Consider the following 13877-nt stretch of genomic DNA (forward strand, 5'->3'; position numbering starts at 1 on the left):
CGCCCTTTTGAAATGTTGGTGCCGAATTGCAGTAAGGATTTTTTCAGAAAAAATCACTATTTGGAAATTTTCTTATCAATTTCTTCGGAAATGGTTCCGGCAAATCTTTCAGTCATAATTTTGTAAATTTCTTCGCTAATTCCTTTGCAATTTGTTGGCAAAATTTATTTTTGAAGATTCTCAAGCAATTTTTGGAAAATTCTTTGGTAATACTTTAAAAATTTCTTCGGAAAATTCTTTGGAATTTCTTCAGCTTCCTAAAAATTCTTCTGTAAATCCCTTGGAAATTTCTTTATCAATTTCATTGAGAACTCGAGCAATTTATATGAGGAATCCTACGGTAATTCCTTTGAAAAGACCTTCAGCCATGCTTTAGTAAATTCTTTTTGTAATTCCTATGAGAGAACTTTTGAATTCTTTGTGATATTTTCATTAAGCTTAAAGTTTTTTTTTTTATTTTTGGGTATTTTTTCGCCCATTATTTTAGGAATTTCTCATGCTTTTTTTTTTGGAATTTCCTTCCGCAGTTTTTTTGAGAACAAAGCAATTCTCAAGAAGAATTCTCGAAAGTATTTTGTAAAAAAAACCTTTAACTTCTACTGGAATTTGCTACAGAATTCTTGATAGAATTTCTATAGAAACTATTTGCAAAAATTGTGGAGCAGTGAAGAGAATTGTCAGACAAAAGAGGTACAAAACAAGCAACAAAGAAGGTGCGACGATTAGTCATTATCCCTACTGGTGACAGATAATGACATGATCTCGAAATTGTTTGTTGCAGATAAAACGGAAGCTGAATTTGTTGCGTAATTTTCAACTCGTGAATAATCAATTATTACTAACCCAAAGTCGAAACTGTTCGATGATAGACCTTCACCAGAGTTGCAGTGTTTACCGATTCGAAGTTACCGTTCGAAAATCGCAATGCAAGGCTTAAAAATCTCTAAACTCGTGGTGTACGATGTTAATCCCATTATTTTCAAGTTGGGACAAACTTATGTCGCATGGGTTGTTTTGTCGCAAAAAAATACAGGTTGCGACATTGTCATTATTATTGCGGAATGGTTGAATTTTGATTCACTGTTGTGGAGCAAGAGATGAAATTCCCTGAGAAAATTTCGGACGTACATATTTAAGAATTCTAGAGGTTTCTGAAGGAAATTTCTGAAAAAGTAAAGTAAAATTTAAGAATAAACGACAACGAAATGAAAAGGAAACTTTGATTTTCTTAAAATTATTTGAAAAATTTGAAATATTCGGAGAAATTCCTGAAGGATCTCTGCAGAAATTCTCAGAAAAACTTAAAAAAAAAAGCTCTCAGAGAAACTCTTGGAGAAATTCGTTAAAGTGATCCTGGAGCTTCAGGACTTTCTGGAAAATCTTCTGTAGAAACTCCTTGATCTAGTAATCTGTAACTGCTTCGAGAAACTTTTGGAGGTACTTTCCTTAAAAACCCTTTTCTCGAGCAATGTTTCAAGAAATCGAATAAATAACCGATTCATATTCCTGAATTTTCCTGAATTTTTCATATTCCTGAATATTCATATTCCTGAAATTTTCATATTCCTGAATTTTCGAAAGAATCTTGTTTAAACCTTTGGACAAATTTCTGTGGGAATCTTTGAAGAATTTCATAAAAGGATACCTGCAAGAACTGCTAAGGAGCATTAATGAAACCTGGAGGAACTTCATGCGGGAATTTCTTGGAGGAAACTGTGGTACTTGATTATAAAATCCAGAGCATTTTCTTTTTTTTTTCAAGAAGACATGCTATGGTATACCCCTAAAATAGTTTCTGAAAGTACGCTATTCAAATTCCTGAAGTAATTTGTAATTAAATCTCATTTCTAATCGTTTAATGAATTCTTGGGAGAGTTTCCTTAACCTTCATCCAGCCAACGTATATTTTTCACCTTCGGAAAAACACAAAAATGGTGATAACTTTTTTGTCTTTTGACGGATTTTGATGAAAATTTCAAAACTTCCTGAAAATCATAGTTTTTCAAGACTCCGGGGACATGGGAACCTAGTCCACATGGTTCCGGAGTTATTCCGGATTGTCTCGGGGTACCAAGATTGGCCACTTACTTTGCACAAGGTATACCTCAAGATCCCAATGAGATAGAAGAATAGTTTATTCAGCAGGTAAAAAACTATCTGACAACGGCAACCTTGATTCGAGATTTGTCCGCGATCAAACCTCTATACCCTCAGTGTACCAGTAGCCGTTCGTGTTCCAATAGCCGCTCACGAGTGTAGAAAACAGAGTTCCCTGCAAAAATACAATCTTTTTTTCACGGATATTCAAAATATGCGTGCCGAATTATACATGGATGAAGACAATCATACATATTTATGCCAATAAACATCATTTTCAAGACGGTGAGCGGCTATTGGAACACGAGCGGCTACTGGTACACTGACGGTATTTCAGAATGAGATAGAATAATGCCGTCTTTTGTAAAGTTGTTCAGCGAGCTAAGAACTATCTGACAGTTGAACCTATATTTCGTGATTTATCCGCTAGGTGGCGCCTAGTGTCAAAAAAGTTCAAACACATATATCTGGAAACTCTTAGGAGCTAGAAGTGTGCCGTTTTCAGCAAAGTTGATCAGCAAACTAAGAACTCTCTGCAAACGGTGACCTTGTTTCGAGATTCGTCCGCTGGGTGGCACCAGTATCAAAAATGTTCAAAATTCTATATCTCAGAATCATGATGAGATAGAACGATGCCGTCTTTTGCAAAGTTGTTCATCATGCTAAGAACTGTCTGGCAATTGAGTCTAGTCTAGGGTTCGTGATTTATCCGCTAGGTGGCGCCTAGTGCCAAAGAAGTCCAAACATGTATTTCTTGAGATTCTATCGAGCTAGAAGTATGCCGTTTTCAGCAAAGTTGCGCAGCAAACGAAGAACGAACAATCAATGGTGACATTGGTTCGATATTAGTCCGCTAGGTGACGCCAGTGGGAAAATGTTCAAACCTCTACATCTCCTGATGTGATAGAATGAGGCCGTCTTCGCCAACGTTGTTCAACAAGCTACCTATCTGAACTTTCTGACGATAGCCATAGACTCAGGTTCGTGACTTATCCGATAGATGGTGCCTAGTGTCATGAAAGTTCTAGCGCGTATGTCTCGAGACTCTAACGAGCTAGAAGTATTCAGCAGGTAAAGAACTATCTGGCAACGGCGGCTTTAGTTAGACGTTCGTCGGCTAGGCGACACCATCAAATATCTATTTAGGAATTACTGTAACGTCTACTCCAGGTATTCTTTCGGGGATTTTCCGAGAATTTTACCAGATATTCCTCCAGAAATCACCAAGGCATGCCTGAAATATTTTCTCCTCTCTTTTTAAGGATTTCTGTAGAAATTCCATCAATAATTCCTCCAGCCATTTTCTCATGTATCCTCTAGGGATTTCTCCAAGGGTTTATCCAGGAATTCCTAAATGTTTTCCAGGGAAGAATTTCACCAAAGCTTGCTCCTGAAATTCCGCCAGGGATACATTTCCCAGAAGTTCCTCTAGAGATTTGTTCTGGACATTTTCTTTGAAAACTCCATCAAAAATTTATCCTGGTGTGCCACCAAGGTTTACCCAGGGTTTCTCCAAGAAATTTCTTCTGGAATTCCTCCAGAAGTTTCTATAGGGATCCTTCAGGGAGTCCTCCGGAAATATTTCCAGAGATTGCATCGGGAATTTCTCATGGGATTTCTCAAAGTCTCTCAAGAATTTTCTACTAGAATTCCTGTAGAAATTCTTCCTTGAATTCCACTAGAAACTTCTCTAGGGATTTCTAGAGATTTTTTAACGATAAGACCTCTACTGCCCCCATTCGCACAACAGTCCCATGTGAATAGGAAACCCAGCAAACATGGGACTGTTATGCGAATAGGGGCAGTCTAGGGATTCCCAAGCTTTTCCGTAAATGGCGTTGCTAATCCCAGTACCATGTTTGCGACACACGACATGGAATTTTTGTGCAGGTTTCAGGAAACGTTAATAAATTACGTCACGTAAAAACACTATTTTCAAACCCCCTCCCTTTATCCCGGGTAGAGGCAAAGTATAAGCCAAGTACAAAATAATAACAAGTTTTGCCATCATATCTCATTTTATCATTCTCATGTTGTTTATGAATAACACTAAATAGCTCGTCGAGAACAAAAAATGTTATCATTGCAAAATTTGTTATTTTGAGTTATTATTAAATAACAATAAATAACTGAATAATAACAAAATATGCAATCATAGCAAAATAAGTTCTTATGAGTATCCCGAGCAGGAATAAATAACTATCACATAACTGGAGCATAACAAAGTCAGGTATCATACCAAGACAAGGTATTGGTCGGGTGTCCAGGTATTGAAAATAACTTATTTTGGTATTTTGTAGGTATTGATACAATACCACAACGAGTTATTGGTTTGGTGTTGAGGGCTGCTTGAGGTATTATTCAATTATGGAAAAAACGCTATTTGTATGAAAAAATCGCCGATTATTATTGAGGTATTGCCATACCTGTAGGCGAATTCCGGCGCACTTTTTCTTCGAAGAGAAGAAAATTTTCTTGCTGGTAGGCAATGGAAGAAAATTTCTTCTCTTCGAAGAAAAAGTGCGCCGGAATTCGGCCACTGATGTCATTATTCACGCGTTTTGCACAGAATACACACCAGTTATTATTTGAGGTATTTTACCTCTTATGCAGGGCTACTTAATACCTCATTCAGGTTGTAGGTATTCGGTTTTCCATACCTGAGTTAGTTATTCTTCAGCTATTTTCTCCTGCTCGGGATCCCAAGTACAATAACATCCCAATGGCATATTTTTCAATCATAACATATTTTGTTATTATTGAGTTATTTTGTTTTTTTTTTTTGTTTTGTCAGAGATAATAACATGAGAAGATCAAATTTAAATATAATATTGACTAAGAGCAAATTTTGTTATTGGTTTGTTGGGAATAAGAGCTGAAAGTACAAAAATAATAACTGACTTTTTTCCAGAAAATAAAGTAAATAATAACTAATTTTGTAATTATAAGATCAAACCAAGGACAAAATATTTCTCAACCTCAAATACACTTTTTCCAATCATAAGAACAAAATTTACAATTATTATGATCTTTATAGGTATCAGGGTGGCCAGTGAATTTCAGATTTTGATTTCCCGGTTTTCTCCCGGTTTTTTTCCCGAAATTTTCAATTTTTTCCCGGTTTTACTTGTTTGTTTACTTGTGTTGAATAAAATAATCCCTATCGGTTCAGGAGCTGTTCCAGGATAAATTTCAGAACTAACATATGTTTGAATTTTCAATTAAACTCCTGGGTGAACTTATAGAGATTCTTTTGGATAAAATTCAGAAATAATCTCTTAAGAATTTTAATTCCTGATGACATTTTTTTTGCAATGCCAATGAAACATAGGTTTCTGTAAAAACTCTACATGTACATTTGTGCAACTGTAAAGTACTTTCACATTTCTTCTCATTTTTAGTTTGAACGTCAAAACATCATTTCCACTAGAATTGATACAGTATGCCTGATACTTGTGTTAAAATTTTAAAGATGTTTCATATCAACTTAATATAAACAACATGTTCAGATTCAGCCATTTTTGGCACACAGGCTTCTTTGAAAAATATTCAAACTTTTGATGGAAAGCAATTATATTACAGAAATTCTTGTATGAATCGCCCAAGAAACCGTTTTTCTTCGCAGTACGCAGTTGCGAAGGAATGACAATTCAAATGGCTGTCACTGTGGAATTTTTATTCCAGGAATTGGTCTAAAACTTTCTTGAGCGATTCCTTTTGAACACGAAACTGGCCTTATTGCTGAATTCCTTTGAGCAATCGTTAATTCCTTTTAACAATTTTACATTTTTTTTCAGAAGCCTATAGGCTTTATTGTTTTGTGTTCGTCTCTCATGTTCCATATAATAACATTATTTGTTTTAGTAACACTTGCCAAAAAACTGCTTAGAATTACGTTTGGCCAAGTACTGATTCTAGGTTTCAGTTTAGTTGTACATAACTGTTGTTAAAATTTAGCCAACGACAACGTCCTATTTACTTCATTTAGTCTGTCTTTCATCAATTCCTTGTTGCTGTTGTTAAAATACATTTCCCACAATTTCAATTTGATGTAGACAAGTGAAAAGAAACATGTGAGTGCCCTTGTTAGTTTTTGTAGCATTTTTGTATTTTGGTGACATCGGTACAAGACTAATTCAGAGGAAGATTGCCCTTTACTAAAGTTTACTGAAACTCTTTACATTATTACGCAGGAATTATAAATTATTGTTTCTTCTTGATTTGCTGAAAACTAAGAATAAAAACAGTTATAACTTTTAAAATGACTTAACAGATCGACTTCAGCAACCGATATTATGATTTTAAAATTCTCAACATCTAAATATAACGCAAGTCGTATTTTCAATAAAATATATCGAAATATTGCAACTTCTGTTAAACCAGCAACAAGCTTGGCATTACAGATTATTTTCATGGATGATAAAAAAAAGTGATTAATAATTAGAAATAATAGAGCAGTATGGAATTATTCCTGGAAATGCAAAATTTTCCCGGTGGCAATCTGAATTCCCGAATATTTCCCGGTTTTTTCCCGGTGATTCCGAATTCCCGGCTTTTTCCCGGTTCGCTGGCCACCCTGAGCTTATTTTGTACTTACTTTGTTCTCAATAGCTCGATAATAACTGATTCAGTTATTCTACATTTAAAAATATTTGTCCTTGGTTTGTTCTTATAATGACAAAATTAGTTATTATTGAGTTATTTTCCGATACAAAGTCAGTTATTATTTTTGTTCTTTTAGCTCTTATTCCCAACAAACCAATAACAAATTTTGCCATTCAGCTTTTCATTTTTAATGGCAAAATTTGATCTTCTTTTGTTATTTTCGTCTGTCCGGGATGTCACACTTTTCGTATTAGAGCTCTGCAATTTTCTATGGGTCGTCACACTTTACTGAAAGTATGTTCAAAGCATTACGTATGTTTGTCTGTAACATTAATTATAAATACCACCTCCTCAAATCAAACATCTTAAATATCTTCAATGCTTCATAATGCAGATTCATCTAACATTGAAATCAATCTTAATTTCAATTCCAGAACAACGGTGTCGATCGCACCCATCTCCAAAAGCAGCCATCGTAAACCAACGCAAACCAGCCGTCAGAGATACAGCTAAGTATTCTCTCATCCGCAGCGTATACCGGCTGATGACAGGCCGGCTAACTGTCCGCAAGTTGTAGCAATATCTCGAACGAGCACACACCTGGCTAATTTACAATATTGAATTATACAACTCATTTGTCCCAGATTGGTGCTTTCGAGTGATGTTCGGTCGGAATTGACACAATCGCTACAACTGCCAAATAAGTGAAACCAACTCCGAACCAGAACACAGTTAAAACAGAGAGAGACCCCTAATTTAAGCTTTCAATACCCATGCCACCAATCCCGATTCGCTCACGCCGCCTGGTTCACACTAACGATTATTATATTTATAGCAAGAACTGGCGCGCACATACAATTAACGACTGGCTGCTGCTGCTGCTACAGTAAAAACAAAACAGAGAATATAAAGTAACAAACAATAAATGGTGATAAATTATTCATCGACCCCGAAGTGGCGCACTTCTTTGCTAATCCGAACCACTCCCGCGCCTGCGCCTTAGAGAGAACAACGCCTTCCACAGCCAGATGATGGGGAAACTGAATATGGTGCAGTACCCGAGTAGAACAGGGTTACAAATGAAGATCAGGTTGTATAGTTCTTATAGAATTGCTGAATTGCAACGTGCTGGACAGTATTAATCAAAAATTACATGAAAATCTAAACAAAGATGAACACTCTGACTTCTTTTTATGGCGATTTGGGGGGTGTTAAAAGAACCGGGCCTAAAAACTCACAATTATATGAAAACTGGCAACACTGCTCAAGTAAAATACACTTGTGGTATTGTACATTGATTAATAAGCAATGAACTAAACAATTATCGGATGATTATTTTATTGAACACAGGAAAGTGACAATACGTATCGGAGCCAATGCGTGTGTCCTCAAGTGAAGTCGCTGTCAGGCTGCTCCCTTCAATTATCGGCCTACTAAGTATCATCGGAATCACCACATCTCCCTCTTTCTACCAATTGATCGTGGAAATAATCTCCGTGCTAGGAAGGTTGAATCATCTTACGAGGAAGAAGACGTGTCGGTGCCCAACCTTGGTGGTGCATCGGGTTGCTGGATCTATAACGGATGACGTCTTCTCATAAGACTTTGCTTGTCGATTGATCCTCCTGATATGCCCGATATTTCTTCCAAGAATGCTTCGGGAGATGTAGGCGCCGAAGAAGACGAAGGATGAGATTCTTGCTTCAGCTTTTCGATATCACTTCCACTGGCATGGCCACTTCCCAATGAGCCACCACTCAACCACCACCGGAAAAACGGGCAGAGAGTTTCGGAATTTCTACTGGGATACCTTCAGGGATTCCTCTGGGATTTCCGCCAAGATTTCTTTAGAGATTCTTTTGGATTTCTGGGTTGTCTCCCGGGATTCTTTCAGGGACTTTTCCCGGGTTTCCTTCGTGGATTGCTTTCGGAATTTATTCAAAGAATTACTCTCATGATTTCGCCATACAGATTCCCGTTTCATCTTCATTGCGTGATGGCTGTACCGGCCAAGGTATCGGCTTCATTTTACTGCCAACAGGATTAATTTCTCTGGGTTTCATTTTCGGAATCATTTCGATCCATACTCGTGTTATGGGCAATCCATGATAGTCTGGCTCAACGGGAAATAACCGTTCCTGATGCAGTTCACCTTTTATATGAACTAGAATAGTTTTTCGCCTATCTCAACGGATAAAATCCGCTCCTGAGGCAGTTTACTTTTGAGTAAACTTGGAAGTTTTATCGCCTAACTCAACGGATGAAATCCGTTCCTGAGGCAGTCCACCTTTGAGGTAAACTTCAATATTTGTCGCCTAACTCAACGGATAAAATCCGCTCCTGAGGCAGTTCACCTTTCACAGGTGAACTTGGAAATGTCGTCGCCTAACTCAACGGATAGAATCCGTTCCTGAGGCAGTACCTTGTGAAGGAACTTGATTAGTTTTTCGCCCAACTCAACGGATGGAATCCGTTCCTGGGGCAGTCCCTTGCGAAGGAACTTGATTTTTTTGTCGCTCAATACTGGAAGCCGAAGTTTGTTGCCTAAGCAACAACTTATTCGGCTAGACTTTTTTCACCAGTTATGTCCAAGGTTGTTGGATTCTACTTACTGAATATTTTCCAAAACGCTGCAGGTTCATCTCGTCGCCATTTGTGGTATTGTACATTGATTAATAAGCAATGAACTAAACAATTATCGGATGATTATTTTATTGAACACAGGAAAGTGACAATACGTATCGGAGCCAATGCGTGTGTCCTCAAGTGAAGTCGCTGTCAGGCTGCTCCCTTCAATTATCGGCCTACTAAGTATCATCGGAATCACCACAACACTCATGAACGTTACTAAAAGAAATTTCCATAAGCATTGGAGAGTGTGCCAAAACCATAAAGGGTGTTATTTATGGTTCAACATATCTTTAGTTGCTGACAACACTGTTAAAATTTGTATGTTCAGTAAAATAGCGGATCCCAGATATCAAGTTCCATGTACCTAGTCTTTCATGAAAAGAAACAGCTTCTTATCTTTGGCGTAAATTTTCAAATGGGACAAAGCCTTCTTTACAGGTAAGTTTTCTATGAGAACTTCCAGAGTGTTATCTGAGAGCTTTCTCTGCCAATGATCATTTTTTAAATGAGTATATCGTATGGCAGGCACGCGATTTTCAGACCGTCCGGAATCGAATGAATACGTTATAATACAGTAGAGTTCTTCATCCCTGCTTTTCTGTTCACTCCTACCCGAGATACCACCACCGACCCATATACTGCATGGGACTTACCTGCAGTCGCACGATGTCGTCATCCTTCTCGATTCCGGTCTCTTTGACGGCGGCCGCCTTCACCACCACGATTTTGTGCGCGTGGCTAGAAGAGGCCGCCGCCCCTGAAACTGTGTTGCTAGTGCCAGTACCACCGCCGCCGCCCCCACCAGATGACGACGAAGTGTTGCCCGTATAAGGTCGCTGTCGGCCAATGAGCATGGCAGCGGTACCGCCACTACCGGAGCGCATCGCTTCCTGGCTTCGGCCCACGATCACACTGCTGGGGCGGATTTTGCCCGCTTTGGCTTGCTGTTTGTTGCGCAATTTGGGCGAATCTGCACAGAAAGACGCGGGAAGATCGAAAGCAAGAGCATGTTAGTCATTTGTCCGAATTAGGTCTATACAAGATTCAAATCTATGAGATACCATTCAATGATCTAGTTAAGCTTATGTCCCCTCACCTCCAATGGGTTTGTCCGTGTAGGATATGTACGGTAGGTCCGAATCGGAGCATACGCTCATCGGAGGCGACACCGGTCGCGAATCACAGATGTACGCCGACGATGGAGTCCCCGTCGAGGAGGGGCCTCCGTCGTCCAGACTAAGAGCGGAAATCTCCGCAACGGCTATGGTGTTCCCTCGGAGCAGTTTGGATCCGGATGCGGCCGCCGACCGCGAAGGCGTCGGCGTTGCATTGCTAGATTGAGCCCGGAGGCTTCCGCCGCGGATGGAACTGCTGCCGGCTTCGCCGGCTTGCTGCTGCAGTTGGGACTGTTCCGATCCCATGGTCTTTGGGGAGGGAGGGTTGCAATCTCTTGGAGAATGATGTACAAAATCTATAATTCAGAAACAGAAGAAAAAACTGTAAATCCGCCTGTCAGGTATTTCTCACATTTATAATTTTCCAGCGGTATCAATCTCTTCATGACAAAGTTTCAATGATATAACATAATTATAACAAACCCAGATATTTATTACTAATTGTGATATACTGCCGTGAATTACAGATCAGTCCCATGTTTGCTTAAGTTCCTATGCATATGGGACAAATATGGGATTCACAGTGGTATAATCCTGTTCATAATCTTAGTTCTTTATAAAATATTATAACAATAATAATCCTGATCGAACCCAAAGGTGCAGGTAAGTTTCTTCAATGGCCAGAAAAATTTCTTCAAAACACAAATAAAGTGTTTTAAGAAATTGCCTGAGAAATTCAAGAAAAAAAAAGTTATTTGTAACAGAACTGCATCAGGAATTTTCTTTGGTAATTCTTTTGGCAATAGCTTACTTAAGAGGAATTCCTCTATCTAGTGGATGCCTTAGGAACTTTTTCGACAATTTTTTCAGGATTTATTTTTTAATTATAACGAACTGCTTCGGCATTTCTTCAGAAAGTTCCTGAGGATTTTTTCCGGATTTTGTATTTATTTTTTAGATATCTCTGGCAATTTCTTTGGCAATTCCTCCGTGAACTGTTTACGAACTTCTTGAGTAACAACGAATTTATAGAAGAATTTTTGAAGAAATCATCGGAGGAATTCCTTAAGAAGTTACCAAAGGAATTGTCGGATTCCTAATTTCTGAAAAATAATCATTACTTTATTAGAGAAGTCCCTGAAGAATCCGAGAAGATGCTTCTTTGTGAAAACATACGCGAGTAGCCTTGTAGTCAAGCCGTTCTTTTCATCGCATGATGAGCTCACCACGAGACATAGTTGGCTTGGTATGTGTGCACGGTTGTTTCAGTATATTCGGATGCTTTTTCTGTGTGCACCGCAAGCGCTCGGGCCACATCGTGTCTAATTATTCCATTCGATATGGCTGAGCCGAACAAACAAGCGCGTTGCGAACAATCATGCGCGATTATAATACAAATGATGAGCTGTGATGAGCATTCAACCCACGGGGGTGCTACGGTGATCTGATTTTGTTGGCGCTTATCGTGCGCAACCAGAGCTCACCAATACTAACATTGACTCAATACAGCATGCGGGAGCAAATGAAGAAAAACGCACCATGGTGGAGAAATTTTGCGAAAAGAAGTGTTGTGTGCCTTTAGTTTTCACAAAGAATTAGTACTCTATAGGAACTTGATTTAAATACCGACACTCTAAAATTCAAAATTATTAATTTATTCCGCTTTTTCATGCTCAACACATTCATGAGATCTAATCTAAAATAAGCGTTTTGACCCGATATCCCTCGTAAAAAGGTAAACATTCTGCTTTCACGATTGTGTTGGTGAACATTTTTACTGGAGTATAAATTTATGCTCCACGTAAGGAGGCACAATCGAACCTGTCAAGCTCCATGAAGAGAAAATATGCTGTCGTCTCCTTGATTCAACTGGTGAAAAATAGCAACATTGCTTAAGGAAATTCCTGAGGAAACTCTGAAAAAGTTGTCGAAGACTTGCAAAATTTCTTGCCTGAAACATTAGTAGACAAAAGTTTCCTAATTAACTTGAGCTTAAGCTTGATTGACCGCCCGTAGATGCTACTCCAGTATCGCCAGACCAGCTACACTCACACAAGGAACTAATGAGATATCCGCCGAGGACTAACAAGCATCTTCAGTGTGTGAGCGTAGGTGATCTTCTATGTATTTTTTTAGACGACAATGGCGCCTGCCACGTCAGATTGCAGGTCAATATGGGGAAGGATAAGGAAGTGATGATTGCAATTGTTTGTGTCCACGTCTGACCGAATATACCCCTGCGTCAGCACAAATTCATGCGGATGTCGGAGTGTTGGTGGGACTTAGATCTCATGGTGCTCTTTTACTCCAGAGCACTATAAATGTACATTAAACATAGAACATAAGATAAAATAGCACATTTAACACAAAAAATAAAACTTATAATAACATGTCCTTCTCGAGTCCAGGTCTCGTGCCTGTGCTTGAGAACTACTATCATCGCCATAAATGTTTAAGAACTGAGCTCCAGAACGCTTAGGATGACCAATAAAACCTAAAAATTTCTAAGAATGCCTTGTGACCTTGAACTATTCAGTGAACATGATTGATTATTTAGGGTTACTCTATGAAGCGGGATAGAATTTTGTTACAAATGTTAACTGGAAGTGCTTAGTTGTAGGGAAGTTTAGTAATCCTGAAATATCTCAAAGGTATTTTTGAATTGCCCCGAGTTTCACAGATGTTCACGGATCTGGTTGGGTTAGACTACGTTACGTAACTTTTCATAGCACAAACAACGACTACAATGAATTTGAGATTTCAAAAAATGAGGTTTATAAAAGTTTGTACAACCTTAAATGTTTCAAAGGTACAAAACAATACCTAAATAACTAGTCTTTGAAGAATATTAGTAAATATGATTTATTTTGTTTCATTATTCAATGTTGCAGGCTTGCATTGCAAGTGTAGATATAAAAATGTGTACCCCATGAAAGATTGGATAGCCTAACCCAAGTAACAAAGGCAGCCAAATAACAGCTTATTCAGCCAAAATTTTCAAAATCAAGCTTAAGAACGGCTTATTCATCTGTTGTACAGCGATAATGTTTGTTGGGAAATTATCACAAAACCACAGACAAACAGACGTAACACTCTGATAATTCCCATCGTAAACTGATTTAACGGTCTATTTTAAAATTGATAGTTGGCCAACTGCCCACCCGTGGCGCTCGCATAGATTTTGTTCGAGTTTGACATTTGCTCACTACCGCCACCTAGTTCTTGGTTGGCTAAGCTCAGTCCTTTTAGCATTGGGCGAACGTGTGTCCGTGACTATGATTTGAATCGAAAAATGTTCGAGGTGTTACGTCTGTTTGTCTGTGACAAAACTATCATGGAGTGAATCTTGAGAGTTAAAAGATTCATAGATCCTATTCGGTTGTGTAACGTTACTATGAAATCACCAGTGGTTATTTTTATCAACTAAGC

General features: G+C 38.4%; 2 protein-coding genes across 2 annotated transcripts in view; one reads left to right on the plus strand and one right to left on the minus strand.

Annotated features, from left to right (window-relative positions):
- Positions 1 to 7976, plus strand: part of LOC109401897 (uncharacterized) — a 28945-nt gene extending 20969 nt beyond the window's left edge. Inside the window, exon 2 of the mRNA XM_019674507.3 lies at positions 7137 to 7976. The gene's annotated coding sequence lies outside the window, so the exon portion shown is untranslated. The remainder of the gene's footprint in view (positions 1 to 7136) is intronic.
- LOC115255743 (BLOC-1-related complex subunit 5) overlaps positions 1 to 13877 on the minus strand; it is a 96380-nt gene that overhangs the window by 47130 nt on the left and 35373 nt on the right. The window contains exons 2-3 of the mRNA XM_062844733.1: positions 10430 to 10804; positions 9987 to 10303 (exon numbers count right to left, since the gene is read on the minus strand). Of these exons, the coding sequence (XP_062700717.1) occupies positions 9987 to 10303; positions 10430 to 10754 (642 nt within the window). The 5' untranslated portion in view covers positions 10755 to 10804. The remainder of the gene's footprint in view (positions 1 to 9986; positions 10304 to 10429; positions 10805 to 13877) is intronic.

This window comes from Aedes albopictus, chromosome 1, assembly GCF_035046485.1.
Source record: "Aedes albopictus strain Foshan chromosome 1, AalbF5, whole genome shotgun sequence".
Lineage (NCBI taxonomy): Eukaryota > Metazoa > Arthropoda > Insecta > Diptera > Culicidae > Aedes > Aedes albopictus.